A 20209-nucleotide genomic window follows, 5' to 3' on the forward strand; every position below is an offset into this window, starting at 1 on the left:
TACAGAACTTTCCCAAGATTGCACAAAGTGGAAATAAATTAACATCAACCGAATGAGAACAAGCAAAGGCTATTTATTCAGAGTTAGGGAGTCAGTCACCATCACTTGCACTTTGGCAGAGACTCCAAGGCAGGCAGCGGTGTGGGAAAGCTTTATAGCAGAAAAATGGGAGGCTGTTGGCATGGAGAAGCTACACGTGGGCAGACTAGAAGTTGGGCATCCTATGTGATTGGTTTGGGTATATATTTTATTTTCTCTTCTTGGTCCTAAAATTGAAGTGGGAGTGAAAATTAGTGAAGTTGTGAATTACTAATCCAGTCCTGGCCATTTTGGACCAGTTATTTATAGGGATTATTGCTTGGCTTCTTGAGATTGTTACTAGAGATAGCAGTCTGACTTCCTACAAGCCTGCCGTATAGCAGGCTGGCTTCCTGAGCTGTTTTTGTTTGTTTTTTTATTGAAGTATAGTTGATTTACAATATTGTTAGTTTTAGGTGTATAGCAAAGTGATTCAGTTATATATAATGCTTTTTCAGATTATTTTCCATTATAGGTTGTTACAAGATACTGAATACAGTTTCCTGTGCTATACAGTAAATCCTTGTTTATCTATTTTATATATAGTAGTATGTATCTGTTAATCCCTAATTTATCCCTCCCCAATCTTTATCCCTTGGTAACCATAGGTTTGTTTTCTATGTCTGTGAGTCTGTTTCTGTTATATATAAAAATTCGTTTGTACCATTTTTTAGATTCCACATATAAGTGATACCATATAATATTTGTCTTTCTCTGGGTTACTTCACTTGGTATGATAATCTCTAGGTCCATCCATGTTGCTGCAAATGGCATTGTTTCATTCTTTTTCATCGCTGAGTAATATTCCATTGTATATATATACCACCTCTTCTTTACCCAGTCATCTGTAGATGGACATTTAAGTTGCTTCCATGTCTTGGCTATTGTAAATAGTGCTGCTTTGGACACTGGGGTGCATGTGTCTTTTCCAATTAGAGTTTTCTCTAGATATGTGCCCAGGAATGGGATTGCTGGATCATATGGTAAGTCTATTTTTATTTTTTTTGAGGAACCTCCATACTGTTTTCCATAGTGGCTGCACCAATTTACATTCCCACCAACAGCGTAGGAGGATTCCCTTCTCTCTACACCCTCTCCAGCATTTACTTGTGGACTTTCTGATGATGGCCGTTCTGTTTATTGCAGACAAGGGGGCTGGCTTTCTGGGCAGGCTGCTGCAGGCTGTGGATCAGAGCCCTCCCCACTGCAAACTCCTATCCTAAAACTTGTAACACTCACTTCCTTCTTAACACGTTATTTTTATTTCTGCCTTTCTATGCATCTGAATGTCCTGTAAAAATCCTTTAAAAAGGAAGTTTCCTGCAGTCGAAGAGTTCCTTGGACTTGGGAGTCAGATACACCAGGTTTTAAATCCCAGCCCTGCTAACTACTAGATGTGTAACCTCAGCAAGTCACTTCCCTTCCTCCAGGCCTCATCCTCATCTGGAGAAGCAGACACAAATGCCCTCACTTCCCAGGACTGTCCTGAGGATTCAGATCACACACTCCACATCTACTCAACAAGTTTATTGAGACTTCTTGGGACCTAAGCCCTGTAGAAAACAGAGATGAACCAGCTATCACACTCAAGCTTAGGTAACTAGAAAAACAACACAGCCATGAAGTGCTTTGAAATGGGGAGGGACATAAGAAGGATGTAGTGTTTATAACTCTGGAATCAAAAACTAACCACGGAGAGAGGTAGGAGGGCATTCCAGCCTCCCACTCGGAGATGAGCCTGGGACCAGCTAGAAAGGCTCTTCAGAGACTCAGCCCCGGGCCCGTAGGTCTCTGGAGTTCACTGCAGGCTGGCCCACTGCAGGGACGTGTAGACCACCTTACCATCAGGCTGTGGAGAGCACAGGAGCAACGTCTTCCTGACACTGGTTCCCAGGCGGCCAGCAGAAACCAGGTCCTGGAGTGGGATGGGGTCCCCAGGAGCCCAGCACTGAGCGATGTAGTGAGCGTGGAAACGGAGTGGGTCGCCTGGGTGAAGGAGAGAGGCAGGTAGCAGTTTCCAGTGGCAGAGTGCTGGCAGACCCCAGAATGTCCACACATAGATGGGAATGGTTCCAGTGGTCACTACCAATATTTTAAAAGATACCCTTGGACCTTGGAGGGGTGGGAGAGGCAAGTTGTCACAATTGTATGCCATAATCTTAGTTCAAAAAAAGAACAAAAATAACTGAATATATTGTTGCCATGACCTAAGAACCAAGACCACAAGGTCAGTCAAAGCCATGAGTAACTCAAAAGGGTACCATGTAAATATCCAATGAGAAGTGACTTTAACAGACTAGAAGTGAAAAGACAATTTACAGTAGGATGGCATAATAAATAGATGGAATAAGGGAGTCAACAAAATTTTTCTGGAAAGGGCCAGATAATAAATATTTTCTGTTTTGTGGGCCATGTTGCAAATACTCAACTCTGCCACTGTAGCACAACGGCCGCCACAGACTATGTGTAAACAAATGGACACGGCTTTGTTCCAATAAAACTTTATTTAAAGAAGACAGTTGGTGGGCTGGATTTGACCTGGAGCTGTAGTTTGCCTCCAAAGTAGATGAACCTGATCAAGTAGACTAGGACCATGAGTAGGGCACCATACAGAAAATTAAGTAACATGTAATGTAAATCTGAAAGAACAAGGCTTCCAGCAATTCTACTCTTGGGTATTTGTCTGACAAAAATGAAAACACAAATTTGAAAAGACATATGCACCCCTATGTTCATTCCAGCAGTATTTACAATAGCCAAGATATGGAAGCAACCTAAGTGCCCATCAGTAGATGAATGAATAAAGAAGATGTGGTATACACACGCACACACACACACACACACACTCACACACAATGGAATGCTACTCAACCTTAAAAAGAATGAAATCTTGCCACTTGTTATCATCGATGGACCTCTATTAGCATAATAATCTATTATGCTAAGTGAAATGAATTAGAGAAGACAAATACTGTAAGATTTCATTTATATGTGAACCTAAAAACTAAACAAATGAACAAACATAACAGAAACAGATACAGAGGACAAATAGGTGGTTGTCACAGGGGAGGAGGGCAGGGGTAGGAAAGAAATAGATGAAGGAGATTAGGAAGTTCAGACTTTCAGTTACAGAATGAATGAGGCACAGGTATGAAACGTACAGTGTGGGGAATATAGTCAATAATCATGTGATATCTTTGTATGGTGACAAATGGTAACTAGACGTAAGGTGATCATTTTGAAATGTATGCAAATATCAAGTCACTATGTTACATACCAGGAACTAACTTAGTATTAAGGTCAATTATACTTCAAAAATAAACAAAGTCATAGAAAAAGAGATCAGATGTGTGATCTCTTGTGACAAGAGGCAGAGGATGGGGGGAAGGGGGAATTAGACGAAGGTAGTCAAAAGGTACAAACTTCCAGTTATGAGATGAGTAAGTACTAGGGATGTAATGTACAACATGGTAAATAAAATTAACACTGCTGTACATTATATACAAACGTTGTTAAGAGAGTAAATCCTAAGAGTTCTCGTCACAAGGAAAAAAAAATTTCTATTTCCTTAATTTTGTCTCTATATGAAATGATGGATGTTCACTAAACTTATTGTGATAATCACTTCATGATGTATGTGAGTCAGATCCTTATATTGTACACCTTAAATGTATACAGCGCTGTATGTAAATTATAACTCAGTAAAACTAGGAGAAAAGGAGAGAAGGAAGGGAGGGAGAAAGGGAGGGAAGGCCAGAGGGAGGGCCGGGGGAGAAAGGAAGAAAGAAAGGAAGGACGGAAGAAGGAAGAAATAAGCAAGGCTATGAGACATCCCATCTGAGGAGACTGTCATAGCAACTATAAGTCAGGCCCCTGCCTGGCAGCTAGGTTTCCAGCCAGAACCTCGCCAGGAGCCAGGCACCTCTCTGGTTATTAAGATACCTCGGCCAGCTGAGAAAGGAGCATCAAAATGCTTGAGAAGTTACCCCCAAACTGCTCTGCAAGAAACTTAACATCTTTTAACCTCAGGAAGATTTAGAACTAGACTTAGAAGTATGTATTTAACAAGATTCAGATGTTGAATACTAATCTTCAGGAGACAAAGATTCTGTGTATATCTGATACATTGAGTATCTGAGTATTTATTGTTTTAGAATATTGACCTATTAGAACTAACAGGTCCAAAAAAAAAAAAAAAAAAAGAACAGATCAGCCTGATGGTTCAGTTTCAAATGTGTAATTGAGTAACTGACTGATTTAAACTTATTTTAATCTGAAGTTTTAGGAAGTCTATTAACAGTGTATGAAAATACAAACATATAAACTTAAAAATCACCCTATTTATAATTTATCAGATTTAAATTATTGGCAAGATCCATAATCAGAAAACTCCAGAACTTACAAAGTTCTGGACATATTCAATTTTAAAATGCATCTTATAAGGTTTGAAACTATTTAACTCCTTTTGTATATGGGATCAGATGTGAATTAACTGTACCCTTAAAAGCTGCTAGATTGGAAAAAATGAAGTTTTGTAAATTGAACTGAAAACTTAAAAAAGAAGTAGATATTAGCATTTGTATGTTTATTAAGTTGAATATTCATCTCCAAAGCCAAAATAATCTTTTTTGCATACAAAAGTCACACACACACAAAACAGAAGCAAAGTAACTGAACCATGATTATATAGAGAGAATGGGGCAGATAAACTGTCCTCAGCTCCTAAATCAGTTAAATTTTAGTCTGAGAGGAGACTAAGGCTCTCAGCTCATCTGCATAAAACTTAGTGGACATTTTCCAGTGAACAGCTAAGATCTGACTATCAGGTGGTTCCATCTCTCTTTGTTCTTAGCGGGAACAAAAAGGGTGATTTTCTGCACTTCTTTTTTAAGCCTTTTAGTTGTACAGTAAAGGCACTCTTACCACAAATTCAAAAATTAGCTGATTCACTGAAAGCCTCCTTTACCTTTTCCTGATGCAAAACCCTTCCCAGAACTATTAACTATTGTAGTTGGGCGGGAGTAAGTCCTTCCATGCTTTTTTCTATTTGCTTGGTAGGATTCTCAGTCTACTTAGTACTCCACTTTATTTTCAGTTCTTTTCAAAGTCTTTCACTAGAGCTACAATTTTTAAGGTTAGTTAAATAATGTGTATAAAACCGCCTAACAGTATAACATTTGATTTACTTTTTACTATACGTGTTTTCTGCAAGTTGTCCTCCAAATGAGCGTGGGTTCCCAAGGGTATTTCCTGTCCTTCCATGGTTTCAGAGGCTGAGAAAATGAGGCCAGAAAAAGGAAAAATGCAGAACGTAGTGGGATTGTGAAGAAAGGAGTAGCAACCACGGGGCCCAACACAAACTCACCAGGATAGACCAGGAAGTCGCCCCCGAACTTGCCGGCAGCGCTGAGGAAGAAGCCTCGCTCCCACAGATCCCTGTAGATGCTGTAGCGAAGCTCGTGGGCAGGGCGGCCAGCATGGGGCCAGTCTTTGGACTGGACACGCCAGTCCAGGGGCCTAGCCTTGATGGGCCGAGGCCTGGCAGTGGCCAGCTGGACGAGCAGAGCAGACCTGGGCAAAGGGGCCACTCCGTTTGAAGGCCCCGGTTGGGGAGAGGAGGAGCCTGGCAGGGGTGAATCCAAGAGTTTGGTGAATCGAAGAGTTTAGTGAATCCAAGAGTTTAGTGAATCCAAGGGTCAAGGTCTTCCCAGCCCCCAGGGAGACCCAGCCCTAGAGTCCCAGCCAGAATTTCCCAAAGAGCTCTTCCCTCCTTCCCCTGGTCCCCGACTCCAACGCCCACCTTCACCTGCTTCTTCATGCTCCCCAGCAGCCTGGCTAGCACTGGCCTCATTCTCTTCTGCAGCTTGGTTTCCACTGGGCTCCTGGCTCCCACTGGTCCCTGATTCCTGTTCCAGCTTCTGCTTCTTCGCAGCCTGGCCCTCGGCAATCTTCTCTAGGAGCTCCTGACGACGGGTCTCACGGGCTTCAGCTGCCAGAGCACTTTGCTCCTGGAAGCCCTGCTCCTGCTGGCGCTTGAAGGATGCTAATGCCTAAGAAATAAATTTAGCCTTAATCTCAGGATCCAGGCATGCCCTCCTTCAGGAAGCTAGGAATCCTGACTCTGGGGCCTCTCCCAACCTCAGGGCATTAACCTGGGGATCCCAGTATCTTACAGTATTCCAGAATCCAGGACTCTCAGACCCCACCCACTGCAGGGACTCGTCCAAATGTCCAGCCTCTTCTCCCGCAGGTCCCCGGGAGTTCGTGCCCCCAGCCTGCCCCCTTACCAGGCTGTGTTGGCGGGGATCCGGGCGCGGGGCGCTGACCAGGGTCACTGCGCCTATCTCGGCCAGGAGCCGCGCCTCTTCAGGCATCAGCAGCAGCGGGAGGCCCAGGCGCGAGTTCTGGCGGGGCCCGCGGGGCAGGGCGCCCACAGTGCGGCCCCCTACTCCCAGGCGCTCACGCAGCGCCTGCACCGCCTCGGCCCCCCACACCAGCGAGCGGCCGTTCGCCACCTCCACCACCAGCATCCTCCTGCGGGAAGCCGGGGCGCAGCAGTCACCCAAAGAGCTGCGAGCCTAGCGCCGCTGGACTCGCGCCGCGTGGAGCGTTCCCTCAGCCTCCAGGGTCTCAGCGAAGCCCCGCCCCTGAATCTCAGGGGGCGGAGCCTTGCTCCCGGCCTAATTCGCCACCTGCCGAGCGGGAGGGCCAGGCCCCGCCCCCTGGGCGCCAGGCTCCGCCCCCGGGCGATCCCGCCAGGCCCTGGGGCTGCCCAAGACGAGGCCCCGCCGGGAGCCGAACCCCCGGGCCTTGCTCTGCGCCCCGGGCCCCGCGGTCAGCATTCTGGTCTGAGCCAATAGTACCGTACTGGCCCCTGCGCCTCCGAGAAAACACCCCTAATGCGGGCCACGCCCCCCTCGAAAGGTTCTTCTTGGTGTCGCCCTCCGGGTATTCCCGTCAGGTGTCGCGACCTCCCGAGGCCAAAGCACCGCCAAGGCCACGCCCTCTTCGGGTAACTCGGGACTTGGCCCCTCCCCTTTCCAGACTCCCCAGGTTCGGTCTCAGTTCTGAGTCAGGCTCAGAGTACGAAGCCCCGCCCCCGCCCGAGCGCGGCAGGTTCGGACGTTCGGGAGTCCTCGGCTCAGCCGAACCCGCAGCCCCGCCCCCTCCCGAATAGAAGGGGTTCGGCGTTTGGGCGTCCTCGGCTCCCGTCAGTCCCACTGCTTGAGGCCCCGCCCCCTCAGGCCGCCAGCGCTCCCCCAGCTGGGGCGTTCCCGCCCCACGGTCGAGCCCCAGAGACGGAGTCCCGGTCCCTTGAGCACCCGCCGTCCGTTCTCCGCTCAGGCGGGCTCACCCCACTCGTGAGCGCTCCCTTCAGAATGTTGCACCGTCCTCTGATAACAACCAGCTAGTCACCTCGTAAACACCAACTCGCAGTCCCGGTGGAGCCACCCCCTACGTTGCGCGCCACGCGCTGCTTCCTCCACACCCCGCACCCCATGCTGACCCCCTGCGTCGATTTCGTCACGCCGCCACCTCAGCGGAGCGGGAAGTCTGGGATCTGCCCCGCAGAGCCGTAGCCCCGCCTTCGCCCTAAAGTGGAACCCCACCTTGGGCCCGCCCCTCGAAGCGCACCTCCCTCCGACGATTTGGATCCTTGGCTTGGAAACTGGAGGCTTGCTATTGTGGCCCCGCCCCTTGGCCCCGCCGTGCCCCGCCCCCTTGGGGGTGCTCTTGAGCCCCGCCTCTTACGTGTCGCCTAAGCCCGTGGCTCCGCCTCCTTCCTAAAGACGAAACTCCGCCTATCAGAAACCCGGGATCACTTGTACCCAACTACCTCAGAAGGGTACCAACGTTGTGGCCCCACCCACATCCGGCCGATGCTCTTGGCCTTGCCTACATCCGAATAGAGACGCTCCGTCCTCGACTACCTCCGAAGAGAACCGAAGCTTATGGGCCCGCCTCCAAACCTTCTCGCGACTCTGCCCGAAGGAACCTGAAGCGGAGGCCCCGCCCCATTCTGAACTCTGCGCTCTAGGCCCCGCCTCCGCCCCAGGTCCAGTCGCGTCCCTCAGAGCGCGAAGCTTCTGGCCCCTCCCCTCCCCGAGCCGGAGCCCCGCCCCTTTGCGTGCTCGCGGCTGGGTGATCCGGTGTCCGAGTCCAGCCGCGGGCTCGTACTCGCTGCTCCCGGACCCGGCTCCTTTCCCGCCCAGCCCGGAGCCTGCCGAGGGCTGCGCACCCGGCTCCGAACTGCGCAGCCCGGCCGGCCCCTAAAAGACGCGGGGGCGTGCTGGGCGGGGTAGGCGTGGCTGGACTCGCGGTGGCCCGCGGGCCGGGACTGCTCGGCCACCTTCAGCCCTGCCGGCGGCGCGGAACCGCGGGCCCAGGTGGGCCTGGGTGTCGGGACGCCCTGGAGACCGGGAGGAGTCTGGACAGTGTGTGGTTCGCTGCAGATCGGCGGGCTAATGGGGTGCGGGGGCGGCTACGGGTGCGCGACCGAGCTCTTGGGTGGCGTAAACCGCCTGTGGCTTTGCCCAGGGTGGGTCTTACCCGTGCTTGGTGTCGGGGCTGAGGAGGGGGCCCTCTCTCCAGGTTTTAGACAGGAGATGTAGCGGAGCTCTAAAGGAGGTGGCAGCTGGAGGCCTGACTCCTCTGAGTTCTCCTCGAAAGGGGGTTGGGGGTCTGGAGAGCTGGGTTCTCAAACAGGGAGGGGCTGGGGGATAGGTAGAGGGAGCCTGGGTTCCTGGATCCTCGAAAGAGGAGGGGGCTGGAAGTTTGGGTTCCTGGTTTCTCAAAGGGGAGGAGGTCTGAGGGCGTAGGTTCTCCAAACAGGGGGTCTGGGGGTGGATTCCTCTATCCTTGAAGGAGGAAGGGCCTGGCGGTCGGGATTCCTGTGTTCTCAGAGGAGAGGAGCTGAGGGTAGGACTCCTTGATCCTGGACAACTGGAGACTAGGGCTGATTCCTGAATCCCCAAGGGGGAGGGGCCGGGGGCCCGGACTCCTGGGTTCTCACCGCGAACCTCTGCCCCTCCCCCAGAACATGTCGCCCGAAGAATGGACGTATCTAGTGGTTCTTCTTATCTCCATCCCCATCGGCTTCCTCTTTAAGAAAGCTGGTGAGTCAGGTTCCCTACCCAGTGGAAAATAAAGGCGGGGGGTGGGGAGGGGGACTCGCGTCGGGCGGACCCCTGGAAGGTTCCATGCTTATGTTATGCCTTCTCCCTGCAGGACCTGGGCTGAAGAAATGGGGGGCAGCAGCTGTGGGCCTGGGGCTCACCTTGTTCACCTGTGGCCCCCACACTTTGCATTCTCTCGTCACCATCCTTGGGACCTGGGCACTCATTCAGGCCCAGCCCTGGTGAGGATTTGGTGGTGGGCGGTGGGGGAGAATGGAGGAGGTGGAGGAAGCAACCTGTTTCCTCTTTGGGTCTTTCTGTTTCTGCCTCAGTCTCTGGATGACTCCTATTTATTTCTAGATTCTCTGTGTCGTTTGTCTGGTCTGTTTTTCTTCCTTTCCTGCCCTTGTCTGGGTCTTGTCCCTGTGTGTTTGTTTCAGTCCCTTTACATCCATGTCACGGATTTGGGAGAGAGGAGGACTGTCCTGGTCTGCTGGCCCTGCCACCGTTCATATTGGTGTTCTGTCTCCCTGTTTCTCTTCCCCCCCCCAGAAAAAATGGAGGATTGAAGGGTCTTCACCCGGAAGCCTCTCTTAACCCCCTCCTCATTCTCTTCTCTCTGTGGCTGTTTCAGTCGTGCTCATTCCATTCCCCCTCCTCTCATGGTCTGTCTCTGAAGGTGGGGAGGTGGGGGAGGATTTGTAGCTGGAATCTAGGAGAGGCAGAGGCAAGATCTCCTGCACCCAGCACAGCATGAGCATGCCTCTTGCCTTTGCCCAGCTCCTGCCACGCCCTGGCCCTAGCCTGGACCTTCTCCTATCTGCTCTTCTTCCGAGCACTCAGCCTGCTGGGCCTGCCCACTCCCACGCCCTTCACGAATGCCGTCCAGCTGCTGCTGACACTGAAGGTCAGAGTCCTGCCAACCCTCCCTGTGTGCCAGTTAACCTCCCCAACTTTACCTCATCCTCCCAGTCACTCCCATGGGAGGCAGAGGAAGCCTGAGGGTCTCTCCCACACACCCCAGGGGACGTGGGTGGGACTTCACCTTTCTGCTCTTTCCTGGGGTAAAGAAGTATCCAAAGTTATGTAACTGTGGGTGCCACTTGGTGTTGTGGTACGCCAGAGGCTGGGCTAAGTGCATCTTTGTAGCAAGCCATTTTGCAATGGAGAAAAACCAGCTTTGGGGAGGTAGGACTATCTGGGCTAAGTGCATCTTTGTAGCAAGCCATTTTACAATGGAGAAAAACCAGCTTTGGGGAGGTAGGACTTTCTGAGGGCGCAAAACCAGGACAATACCACATCTGGCTCTATGTGACCTGGGAAGATGAGTGAAAACTGATTCCCTGGCGTCACCCTCAGAACAGAGTCTCTCACTCCTACTGTGTGCTACAGATATCAATGAACAGAACGGTCCAGCAAGGTGATGATGCAGGTCTCTCCAGCATCCCGTGTCCCCGGCGGGAGCCGAGGGTAGGCCAGGATGGGTTAGCTCAGAGAAGAGGCGCAGGAAGAGCCTGTCAGGACAAAGGGACCGGCGTGTGCGGAGGGGAGCAGGCTGAGGCCCACCCGCCGTGGGTCGGCCATGTGGCCTGTTTATCAGGAGCGACACAGAGCGCAGGCAGCGGGGCCAAACCAGGCAGGGCCCTGTAGGCCAAGGTGAGGCGTTCGGACTTCTTTCACGGGGGGCCCCACAGCCACTACAGGAGGTTTCTTGGTCTGTTGCCCTAAGAGTTACTGTGACCAGGTTTACATGTTTAAAAATACTTGCTTCACAGAGGGGGAGGGTCTAGCTCAGCGATAAGAGTGCAGAGCTCAGTGGCAGAGCGTGTGCTTAGCATGCACGAGGTCCTGGGTCCAACCCTCCAGACTGCCATTAAAAATAAATAAATAAACCTAATTCCCCCCACCAAAAAAATACTTGCTTCAGATGCTGAGTGAATTGAAGCAGGAAGGACAAGATGGGATGACATTGGGCTTCTTTATCAGAGTCCAGCTGGCCAGGCCAGTGGTGGCCCAGTGCCGGCCCGGGGGCAGGTCAGTCAAAACCCCAGCGGGAAATGCGGCGTTTGGGGAGAATCTGAGGAGTTTTCATGCACAACAGGGAGGGCGGGATGGGGAGGAGTCAGAAAGGACAGTGCAGGAGTCCTGGGCCCACAGGGACAAGAGGAGGGGCAGGCAGTGGAACCAGGAAGGAAAAAGAGTTGTGTGGAGCCACCCAGTTTGAGAAGATCCATCAAGGGTCACAGCCAGCTCCTAGCTCCTGCCTTCCTCCCTCTCTGCCTGGGGCTCTCTGTCGACTGGACCCAGGAAGAAGCTGGAGAACGCAGACCTGCTGATGGCAGGCCAATAAGGGGAGAGAGCAGAGCCACAGGGGCAGGCCGAACATATTCAGCCCAGTGGTGGAGGCAAGGTCAAAGAGACAGACTCAGGAGACTTAAGGGATTCAATCTGGGGAGGAAGGAAGGTTTGCAGCCTAAGCAGTTAATTGGATGGTGGTGGCATTTGCTGTGAGGGGGGCCGGGAGTAGAGACTAGAAGGGGACCCACTTGGGGAAGTGGATAGTACGTGTTCCACTCCGGATATGTTCCATTCGAGGTGCCTGGCGGACATCCAGGTATTAACGACAAGCGGCAGCTTGATGATGGGCCTTGGGGCTTGGAAGGGAAGTCCAGACCAGGAGACAGTGTGGGTGGTATCTAAAGCCACCAACTGCTGGAGAACGCAGCAAGACGGAGCATAGAGAAAGGAGACAGGCACCCAGGAGAGAGCCCTGCAGGACACTCGCCAGTGAGAGTCACCCAGACGCGCAGCTCCTCACAACTCAGTGTGCTCAGAGCTGCCTGTGGATAGGGCTTCAGCCCCCAGCTGCACAATGCAGCAGCCCTTGACTGCCGAGAAGGGTAGTGAAAGGGAGGTGGGTGTGAGGAGGCCCGGCTCTGACCTGTCCCCCAACCGCACCCCTTCCTCCCAGCTGGTGAGTCTGGCCAGTGAAGTTCAGGACCTGCACGTGGCTCAAAGGAAGGAAATGGCCGCGGGCTTCAGCAAGGGGCCCAGCCTGGGGCTGCTGCCCGATGTGCCCTCTCTGATGGAGACACTCAGCTACAGCTACTGCTACGTGGGCATCATGACAGGTGGGTGTGCCTGCCCCCCGGGCCTGCCTCTCCACGTCTTCTCACCCTCTGTCTCCATTCTCTGCCCGGAGTTTGGTACCCGTTCCGTGGTCCCGCCCTCCATTCCAGCATCTGCTGCTCTGAGGGTGAAGCTCTATGCCCAAGTCCCCATCTGACTCTCACACAGGTCCCAGGGCTCCTCCAGACTACAGACAGACTGTAGTTCTCAGCCAAAATGATTCCTTGTAGTCAACAGGAGATAAGGGAGAAAGGTCTACAGAACCTTAACGTTTCTGCCACCCAGGCAACACATGTTCACAGCTTGGGGTCCCATTTTAGTTTCAGAAAATATGTTTTGTTGCTGTTGGCCTCACAGAAGGGTCTCTTCTTTATAACAATTGGATTGAGCTACGATTGCCGTCTTCACCTACTTGTAACCACAACCAGTTTGCTGGGTTTTCATATAGTCACAGACTTGTGCAACCACCAGCACCAAGTAGTTCTCAAGTAATTCCATCACCCTGAGAAGAAACCCTGTGCCCTTTAGCCATCATCTTGCAACCCTCCGTCTGTCCCCGTTCCCTGGAAACCACTAGTTAACTTTCTATCTCTATGTATTTGCCTATCCTGAACACTTATAAATGGATTCATACAAATGGATTCATACAGTATCTGGTCTTTGGTGACATGTAAGACTTCTAACACCTGTCTCTTCTGTTAATCCCCTCTGCTCCCTCCCCAGGCCAGGCCATCATTTTCTCTAAAACACTGCAACAGTTTCCTGTTTGCCATCACTGTCCCTCTGCAGCTCCCCCTGCTCAGCCGCCAGAGGGGTCTTGTGAAAAGGCAGCTATTCCCGCACATCCCTGGTGGAAGAGTTTAGAGTGGTTTCCTAGCGCTCAGAACAAAATCCAAAGCGCTCCTCCGATCCCGGGGGTCCAGCCCCTGCCACCGTGATTTCTTCTCACACCGCTCCCTTCTCCTCCAGAGGCATTGCTCCACTTCCGTTACTACTTTATACCCAGGTCACCCCCGGTCCCTCGAGGTCTGGCCTGTCTGTCTGCCTCCATCTGTCTGTGTCTCAGTCCCCTCTCATTCCTGCGCCAGTGCCCCTCTTTCTTTCCTGCTGAGTCCCTTGTCCTCCCCTTTCTCTGGTTCCTTGTCCCTCTCTGTCTGGGTTTCATAGCCCCCCGCCGCGCCCCCGCCCCCCCCCCACCCGCTTCTCTCTCTCCCTCGGCCCACCTCAGCTCCCGAAGCTCTGGCTGGTCTCCCCCACCCCATCCCCCCCAGACTCAGCTCTGCCCCCCACCCCCACCAGCCCCCACCACGTGTACGCATCCCTGACCAGCCTCCCGCGCCTCCCCACAGGCCCGTTCTTCCGCTACCGCACCTACCTGGACTGGCTGGAGCAGCCCTTCCCGGGGGCCGTGCCCAGCCTGCGGCCCATGCTGCGCCGAGCCTGGCCGGCCCCGCTCTTCGGCCTGCTCTTCCTGCTGTCCTCCCACCTCTTCCCGCTGGAGGCCGTGCGCGAGGACGCCTTCTACGCCCGCCCGCTGCCCGCCCGCCTCTTCTACATGATCCCCGTCTTCTTCGCCTTCCGCATGCGCTTCTACGTGGCCTGGATTGCCGCCGAGTGCGGCTGTATTGCCGCCGGCTTCGGGGCCTACCCCGTGGCCGCCAAAGCCCGGGCCGGGGGCGGCCCCACCCTCCAATGCCCACCCCCCAGCAGGTCAGGCGGCGGGAGGGAGGTGTCGCAAGACCTGGCAGGCCCCATCACCACGGGCTGGCCCTGCCCCTAGCAGGGAGGATAACGGGGAGCAGGGGGGGCAGGTCTACCACCTGTGGTCAGCAGAGCGTCGCCCTTGGGCCACCACAGCCCGCCATCCCCTGTCCCAGGGGAACTATAGTCCTGATACCTACAGTTTACCCCTTGTTGCCACCGCTTGTCACCCCCTGGAATGGTGAATTGCTCTCTGTTGCCAGGAAAAGGAAGGCGTTGCCAACGAAGTTTCACCCCCAATAACCCAGTTGTTCCTGGTTGCTCTGGATAGGGTCCTTGGGCAGTGATGAGGAGCCCTTTGTTGCTAGGGAAACCATTCCCTAGCAGCAGGGCTGCCCTTTCCTGCCAAGAGGCTGCTCTTTATTGCTGTAGAAACAGCACCCCCTAAACTGCCCCTTTGTTGCTGGGGACCTGCAGGCCCTCCCCATGCGATGTCATCACATAACAGCTTGCTGTTGCCCTCTGTTTCTAAGGAAATGGCATCTTTGACCATGCTGTCCTCTAGCAGAGGGGACACCGTTCCTAGCAACTGTAGGTTGCATTCCTCCTGTTGCCCAGGAAACCCCCCGGTAGCTATGGATTGACATTGCTGGTAAAGCCACCCCCCAGCTCCTTCATCACTAGGTAAATCACACTGCTAGTAACTATGGGCTCCTTGTCGTTGAGGATATGTTGCTCCTGTGCTGCTAGGGAAATGTGCCCGTAGCAACCAGGGATGGACTGTCCCTCTGTTCCTAGTAACCATGGTCAGCCTTCAGGCAGGGGCTGGGAAAGTAACCCTTTGTTGTAAGTAATGAACTACTCTTTGCTAGGGTTGGGCCATTCCCTAGCAGTCATGAACTGCCATTCTGTCGTCGGGGAAGTGGCACTCCCATGCAGAGTTTTTGCCATTGCCATAGTAACCGTAGGCAGACCTCCAGTTGCCAGAGGGCGTTCCCCCAAAAGACATCAAGCAGAAATTGAAGGCTTGTCTAAACCTCCTAATGGATACGCCCTCTTCCATTATCAGAAGCTGCCAATGGTTCAGGTGGGCCAAGGATGTCCCCCTGTGCTGGGAGTGTTGGCACCATTGGCCCAGGAACCACTGTATTGCTGGAGATGACAGTTCTAGAACAATCATAGGGACTAAAAGCCAGGAAAGGTCCGGGAAGCTTTTCTAAACATCCTAGGCCTTGTTTCTAAGGAATGCCCTTTCCCTAGCAGCAGAGACGTCGTGGTGTCAGGAGGACCTAGAATACCTTCCTAGCAACCGCAGACCACCTTGTTACGGATGCTACTTGCCTAACAACCAAGGCATCCCGCAACTTGGAAAGGACTACTTGGAGGCTTTTTTGAATATACTGAGCTTGGTTGCTAAGGAACGGCCTTTCCCTAGCACCTGAGACCATGATCATGGTGGGTCAGGTTGCTCAGGACCCGTAGCTTAGCAACCGTAGTGCTTCCAGACTTCCTGGCTGTTGCAGGCCCCCTTGCCAGGAGAAGGAGAACCATGTTGTTGATGAATTGTGCACTTCCTCCCCAAAAATGCTCCCTCTGGGCTATCCTCCCCTGTTGCCCTAGCAAAGGTGATGGCTAGAAAGCTGTTGCCTGGACAGGATCCCCTCTTTAGCATCGGGGGCTGGGACAGTAGCCAGCGTCAGGAGGGGGCCTGGCTGAGCTGCGTGTCTGTCCCCACCTTCATCCTCCACCCCTCAGTCCGGAGAAGGCGGCTTCCCTGGAGTACGACTATGAGACCATCCGCAACATCGATTGCTACAACACAGACTTCTGCGTGCGTGTGCGCGATGGCATGCGGTACTGGAACATGACGGTGCAGTGGTGGCTGGCGCAGTACATCTACAAGAACGCGCCTGCCCGCTCCTACGTCTTCAGGTGAGCCCGCCTGTCTCAGAGGACAGCACGAAGTACTCCCCCCAGCTGCCCCTGGAGCTGCCGGCGGCTTCCCCAGCTGGACTGCCACACCCGCCCCCTCTGAGGATCATGGGAGTTGTAGTTTCTAGGGCCTGTTGCGCTGGCTCCGATTTGCCTCACTCTGGGGTAAATTGTTCCTCTTGGGCCTCGGTTTCAACTTCTGTAAAGCCAGCCTTGTTCCGCAGGAGCAGTGTACTGAGCCCTGTGGACTCAGTAGTTAGACTTCCTTGACCCTGCCATTTACCAGGAATCGTTGAGGAGTCAGTTGACCTCTGTTCCCTCAGCTCTTAAGTGGGGGTGATACTGTTAACCTGTTTCATAGGTCGATACGAGGAGTAATTGAGATAAAGTAGGCCTGAGAGGTGAGTGCTCGCTGTACATTAGCTTTTATTATCCTTCACTCCTCCAGTATTTGGGGGGACGGTAATTCGGCGTTATTATTATTTATTTTAATGGAGGTACTGAGACGGAACCCAGGACCTCATGCGTGCTGAGCATGCGCTCTGCCACTGAGCTACACCCTCCTCCGCATCCAATATTTCTTGAGTAGAGACTTTCTGCCAAACTTATCTTTACAACCTTAGTAAGCAGGAGCTCTTATCCCCGTTTTAAAGATGAAGAGAACCAGGTTCAGAGAGGTTAGGCAGCCTGCCAAGTGTCACTCAGCCTTCCCCAAGAACAAGGAGAGGGAGCCAGATGAGGTCAGGATACACCATGAACAGTTCTCATAATGACGCAATTAATAATTTCACCTCTGGGGCTTGGCTTCCCTGGGCGTGGGATCTGACTTATGATTTAAAGGTCCGTTCCAGCCTTGCGTGGGGAATGGAATAGAGGCAGGGAGAGGGAGCAGAGAGAAAGCAGGGCCGGCCAGTGGGCCATGATGGAGTCCTGGAGTAGGGGCCAGTGGTCTCGAAGAGGATGCATTTGGGAGGTGGAGTCAGGGTTTGGCCCCACCTGGATGTGGGGCATGAGAAAGGAAGTGGAGCGTGATGCCCAGGTGAGGGCACATAGTAGGGCCATTTCCTGAGAAAGGGAGGATGGGGCAGGGGGAAGTTTCAGGAGTGGGTAGGATGAGGAAGCTAGACTTGGGTTGAGTCTCACCGACTCTGAGGTGACTTAGATTTCCAGCTGGGGTGATTGGATAGGCAGGTAGTTAACGGTGCGTTCTGGAAGCGTTGGTGGAAGAGGTGGACCCTTGAGCATCAGCAGGTGTTGATGATACTTAAAGCTGAGCCTCAGGTCAAAGCACAGAGCGCTCCAGTGTTTAGATCAGGGATTCTCAACTATGCTGTACCCCTGAGGGCATTTGGCAATGTCTGGTGACACTTTTGTCATAATGGGGAGGTGCTACTGGTGTCCAGAGGGCGGAGGAGGCTCCTGAACATCCTATGATGTGCAGGACAGTCCCCCCGAACCATTACCACCAAAGAATGATCCAGCCCTAGGTGTCAGTAGTATCCAGATTGAGAAACCCTGGTGTAGACGAGGAACAAGGAGAGGGAGCCAGCAAAGACGCAGCCAGTGAGATTGCAGGACAATCAGCAGTGTTCATTCCCAGAAGGAAGCTCAGAGAACCAAGCGTTTCAGGGAGGAGCGAGGGAAGGGTCATTTGTGTCAGCCGGTGCCTGGAGCTTCGATGCAGTGAGGGCAGGTGTGACCACTGGGTTGGGTGTGATGGGAGGAAGTCCCCGGCAGCTTGACGGAAGCAGTTTGGAGGGTTTGAACGGGGCTCAAGAGAATGGAACAGGGGAGCATAGCCGATTCTTTGGAGAGTGTTCACTGCATGGTGGGTGGGGAGGGCGAAATGGGAGAAGAGGAGGCCGGAGAGAGGCAGGTCGGATGGGGGAGCGGCCAAGAGCTCAGCTGCGCACAGGCTGAGTTAAACGCCGGGGTTGCACAGATGCGTGTCCTACTGTCAATTTATTTACATTCGGCCAACCCAGAGAATTCTCTCTCTGCCGTAGGCAGAAAAGAAAGAAAGCGGTTTTGTTCTTGCATAAGCATTAAACTAGATTTCGATGCACAGCGCAAGTCATCCGTGGAGGAGATTACCAAGATGGAAAGAAATCTCCCCCTTTTTGTAGCACCCACCGTCACTTACAGTCCTTTTATGTAGTGTGTGCTCAGAGACACCATGATGTGTCCTCACGTCGGAGGACTCCCCGGCGCTCTGCGTCCTTTCGTGTTCATCCCGAGCTCATGGGTAATTGGGGTAGCCATCTGTGTTAGTTAAGTGTCTTTATCTGAAGAAAGAATGAAACGACCTCTGTGGCGTGCAGGTGTTTACAGCTGGGAGCTGGCACCTGGCAGAACCCCCACGGCCGGGAGATGGGCTCCATCTCCTTCCACATCTGTGCTTCAAAGAGGTGGCTCCCAGGCCCTGGAGAAAACATCCCTGGGTTGTATGGCTTTCTAGAGGCCTCCTCCACCTTTTCAAAGATTTACATCTGTATCCAAAGGACACAGGAAAGGTGCTCAGACACTAGGCTTTTCAAGGAAATGGCCTAAGGAAAGAGGAGGAAAAGATCTCCCCTGCTGGCAGCAGGGAAGTGTCAGCCTCTTATTGCCAGCCTTTCACAGCCCTGCAGGACAGGGTGGGCAGCCTTATTCTGCCATTAGGTTGTCTTTGCATTTTAAGCACCCTGAGGTGCCAGAGGGAGGACTTGATCCCGACGGGCGTGGACCCAGGCCCCGGGTCGCTGGGATTGCTGTGGATTCTGTGTCCTCCGCGGAAGTGCGGGTCAGAGCCTGAACCTATGAGTCTGCAGGGGACAGCATTTTGGAGTCCCTAAGGAGAAGGGGCCATGGCTGGAGATTTCTGAGTCTTCATGGATCAGGAATTATAATCCTGGATCCTCACAGGGGAACTGGCTGGGGACTCAATTACTGGGTCCTGAGGGAAAAGAGTGTTGGGAAGGGATTTCTGAGAAGCGAGGAGAGATGCCTGGGTCTGAGGGAGGAGGGGCTGGGGGCCTGGACTCCTGGGTCTGGGGGAAGAGGATCTGGGGGTCCGGACCCCCAGGTTAGAGGGAGGAGGGGCTGGGGGCCTGGACTCTGGGTCCTGATTCCCCGCCCCTCCCCCAGGAGCGCCTGGACCATGCTACTGAGCGCCTACTGGCACGGCCTGCACCCTGGCTACTACCTGAGCTTCCTGACCATCCCGCTGTGCCTGGCAGCGGAGGGCCGGTTGGAGTCGGCCCTCCGGGGGCGGCTCAGCCCCAGGGGCCGGGAGCTCTGGGACTGGGCGCATTGGTTCCTGAAGATGCGGGCCTACGACTACATGTGCATGGGCTTCGTGCTGCTTTCCCTGGGCGACACCCTCCGGTACTGGGCCTCCGTCTACTTCTGCATCCACGTCCTGGCCCTGCTGGCCCTGGGGCTGGGGCTGGCTTTAGGTGGGGGGAGCCCCAGCCGGCGGAAGACCTCGTCCCCAGCTGCCAGCCTTCCCCCAGGAAAGCTTCGGGAGGAGTAAGCCGGCACCACACCTTCTCTGCCGGTTGGTCCACCCACCAGGCTTTTGCCTGGGGGTTCTGTGAACCGGGCTGCTGTCTCCCGTCCCAGAGAGAGCCCTTGATTTGGCAAGGGGCCTGGAGAGGACTCCCACTTCCCCAGCTCAGTACCCTGCCTGTGACAGAGCAAGGCTGGGGCTCTCTTGCTTCCCCGCCCTCTGCCCTGAGGGTTACAGAAGGTCATTTCCCCTTCTGTAAAATCAAGATATCCAGACAGAATCTCCCTTTGTCCCTGCCCAGCTCCAGGTGTTCAGAGACTTGCACTTCACCGCCCACAGCAGGAGCCTGTGGGTGACATGGTTTCTTGGGCAAAAATTACCTTTCTTGGGATCCACGGTGTGGGGATCTGAGCTTCAGAGCAGACGCTGAGGGTTGTGGGGAACGCCCTCTTTCTGGTAGCTTTCTCTCTCCTTTGTCTCATGAGACCAGTGTGGAATGTAACCCTCCTGGAAAGGGGAAACCGAGGTACAAATGTGCAGGCCTTTGGGCCGCGGCTCTTGTAGCTTCCATCTGAGCCATCTCAAGGTCCCAGTGCTCCTGTCACCCTCTTGTCATCCTTTGGCCTAACACAGGCTTGGAATGTGTAAATCTCTCCCAATAAATTGTTGCACAAAGACTCCGTCTGTGGGGGTGTCTGGGTGACCAGCCAGTGTTGGGACTTGGACCACCGAATCCTGGTGTGATGGGCTCCCGCCCAGCTCC

At 53.4% G+C, this 20209-nt stretch overlaps 2 protein-coding genes across 12 annotated transcripts; one reads left to right on the top strand and one right to left on the bottom strand.

The window, feature by feature from the left end:
- Positions 1-1590: 1590 nt before the first annotated feature.
- On the bottom strand, positions 1591-7995 carry TSEN34 (tRNA splicing endonuclease subunit 34). 8 transcript variants are annotated; one of them, XM_072968414.1, is made up of 5 exons: positions 7979-7995; positions 6366-6612; positions 5885-6128; positions 5444-5701; positions 1591-2064 (listed from the first exon to the last, which is right to left on the bottom strand). In XM_072968414.1, coding segments are annotated over exons 1-5 (939 nt in total). In that variant the 5' UTR covers positions 7981-7995; the 3' UTR covers positions 1591-1876. The 8 variants fall into 8 exon arrangements, with proteins under 8 accessions (XP_072824515.1, XP_072824514.1, XP_072824517.1 ...); XM_072968413.1 differs by lacking the exon at positions 7979-7995 and adding an exon at positions 7714-7777 and having other exon boundaries at positions 5879-6128; XM_072968416.1 differs by lacking the exon at positions 7979-7995 and adding an exon at positions 7689-7750.
- A 182-nt stretch (positions 7996-8177) lies between these two features.
- On the top strand, positions 8178-20123 carry MBOAT7 (membrane bound acylglycerophosphatidylinositol O-acyltransferase MBOAT7). Of its 4 annotated transcripts, none has more exons than XM_072968395.1 (8): positions 8178-8513; positions 9116-9194; positions 9307-9436; positions 9975-10101; positions 12166-12325; positions 13673-14033; positions 15780-15956; positions 19083-20123. In XM_072968395.1, the coding sequence occupies exons 2-8, from the start codon at positions 9119-9121 to the stop codon at positions 19468-19470; spliced, it is 1419 nt and encodes a 472-aa protein (XP_072824496.1). In that variant the 5' UTR covers positions 8178-8513; positions 9116-9118; the 3' UTR covers positions 19471-20123. The 4 variants fall into 4 exon arrangements, with proteins under 4 accessions (XP_072824496.1, XP_072824495.1, XP_072824497.1 ...); XM_072968394.1 differs by having other exon boundaries at positions 8180-8465; XM_072968396.1 differs by lacking the exon at positions 8178-8513 and adding an exon at positions 8530-8548.
- The last annotated feature ends 86 nt before the right edge of the window (positions 20124-20209 follow it).

Source organism: Vicugna pacos, chromosome 9, assembly GCF_048564905.1.
Source record: "Vicugna pacos chromosome 9, VicPac4, whole genome shotgun sequence".
NCBI lineage: Eukaryota > Metazoa > Chordata > Mammalia > Artiodactyla > Camelidae > Vicugna > Vicugna pacos.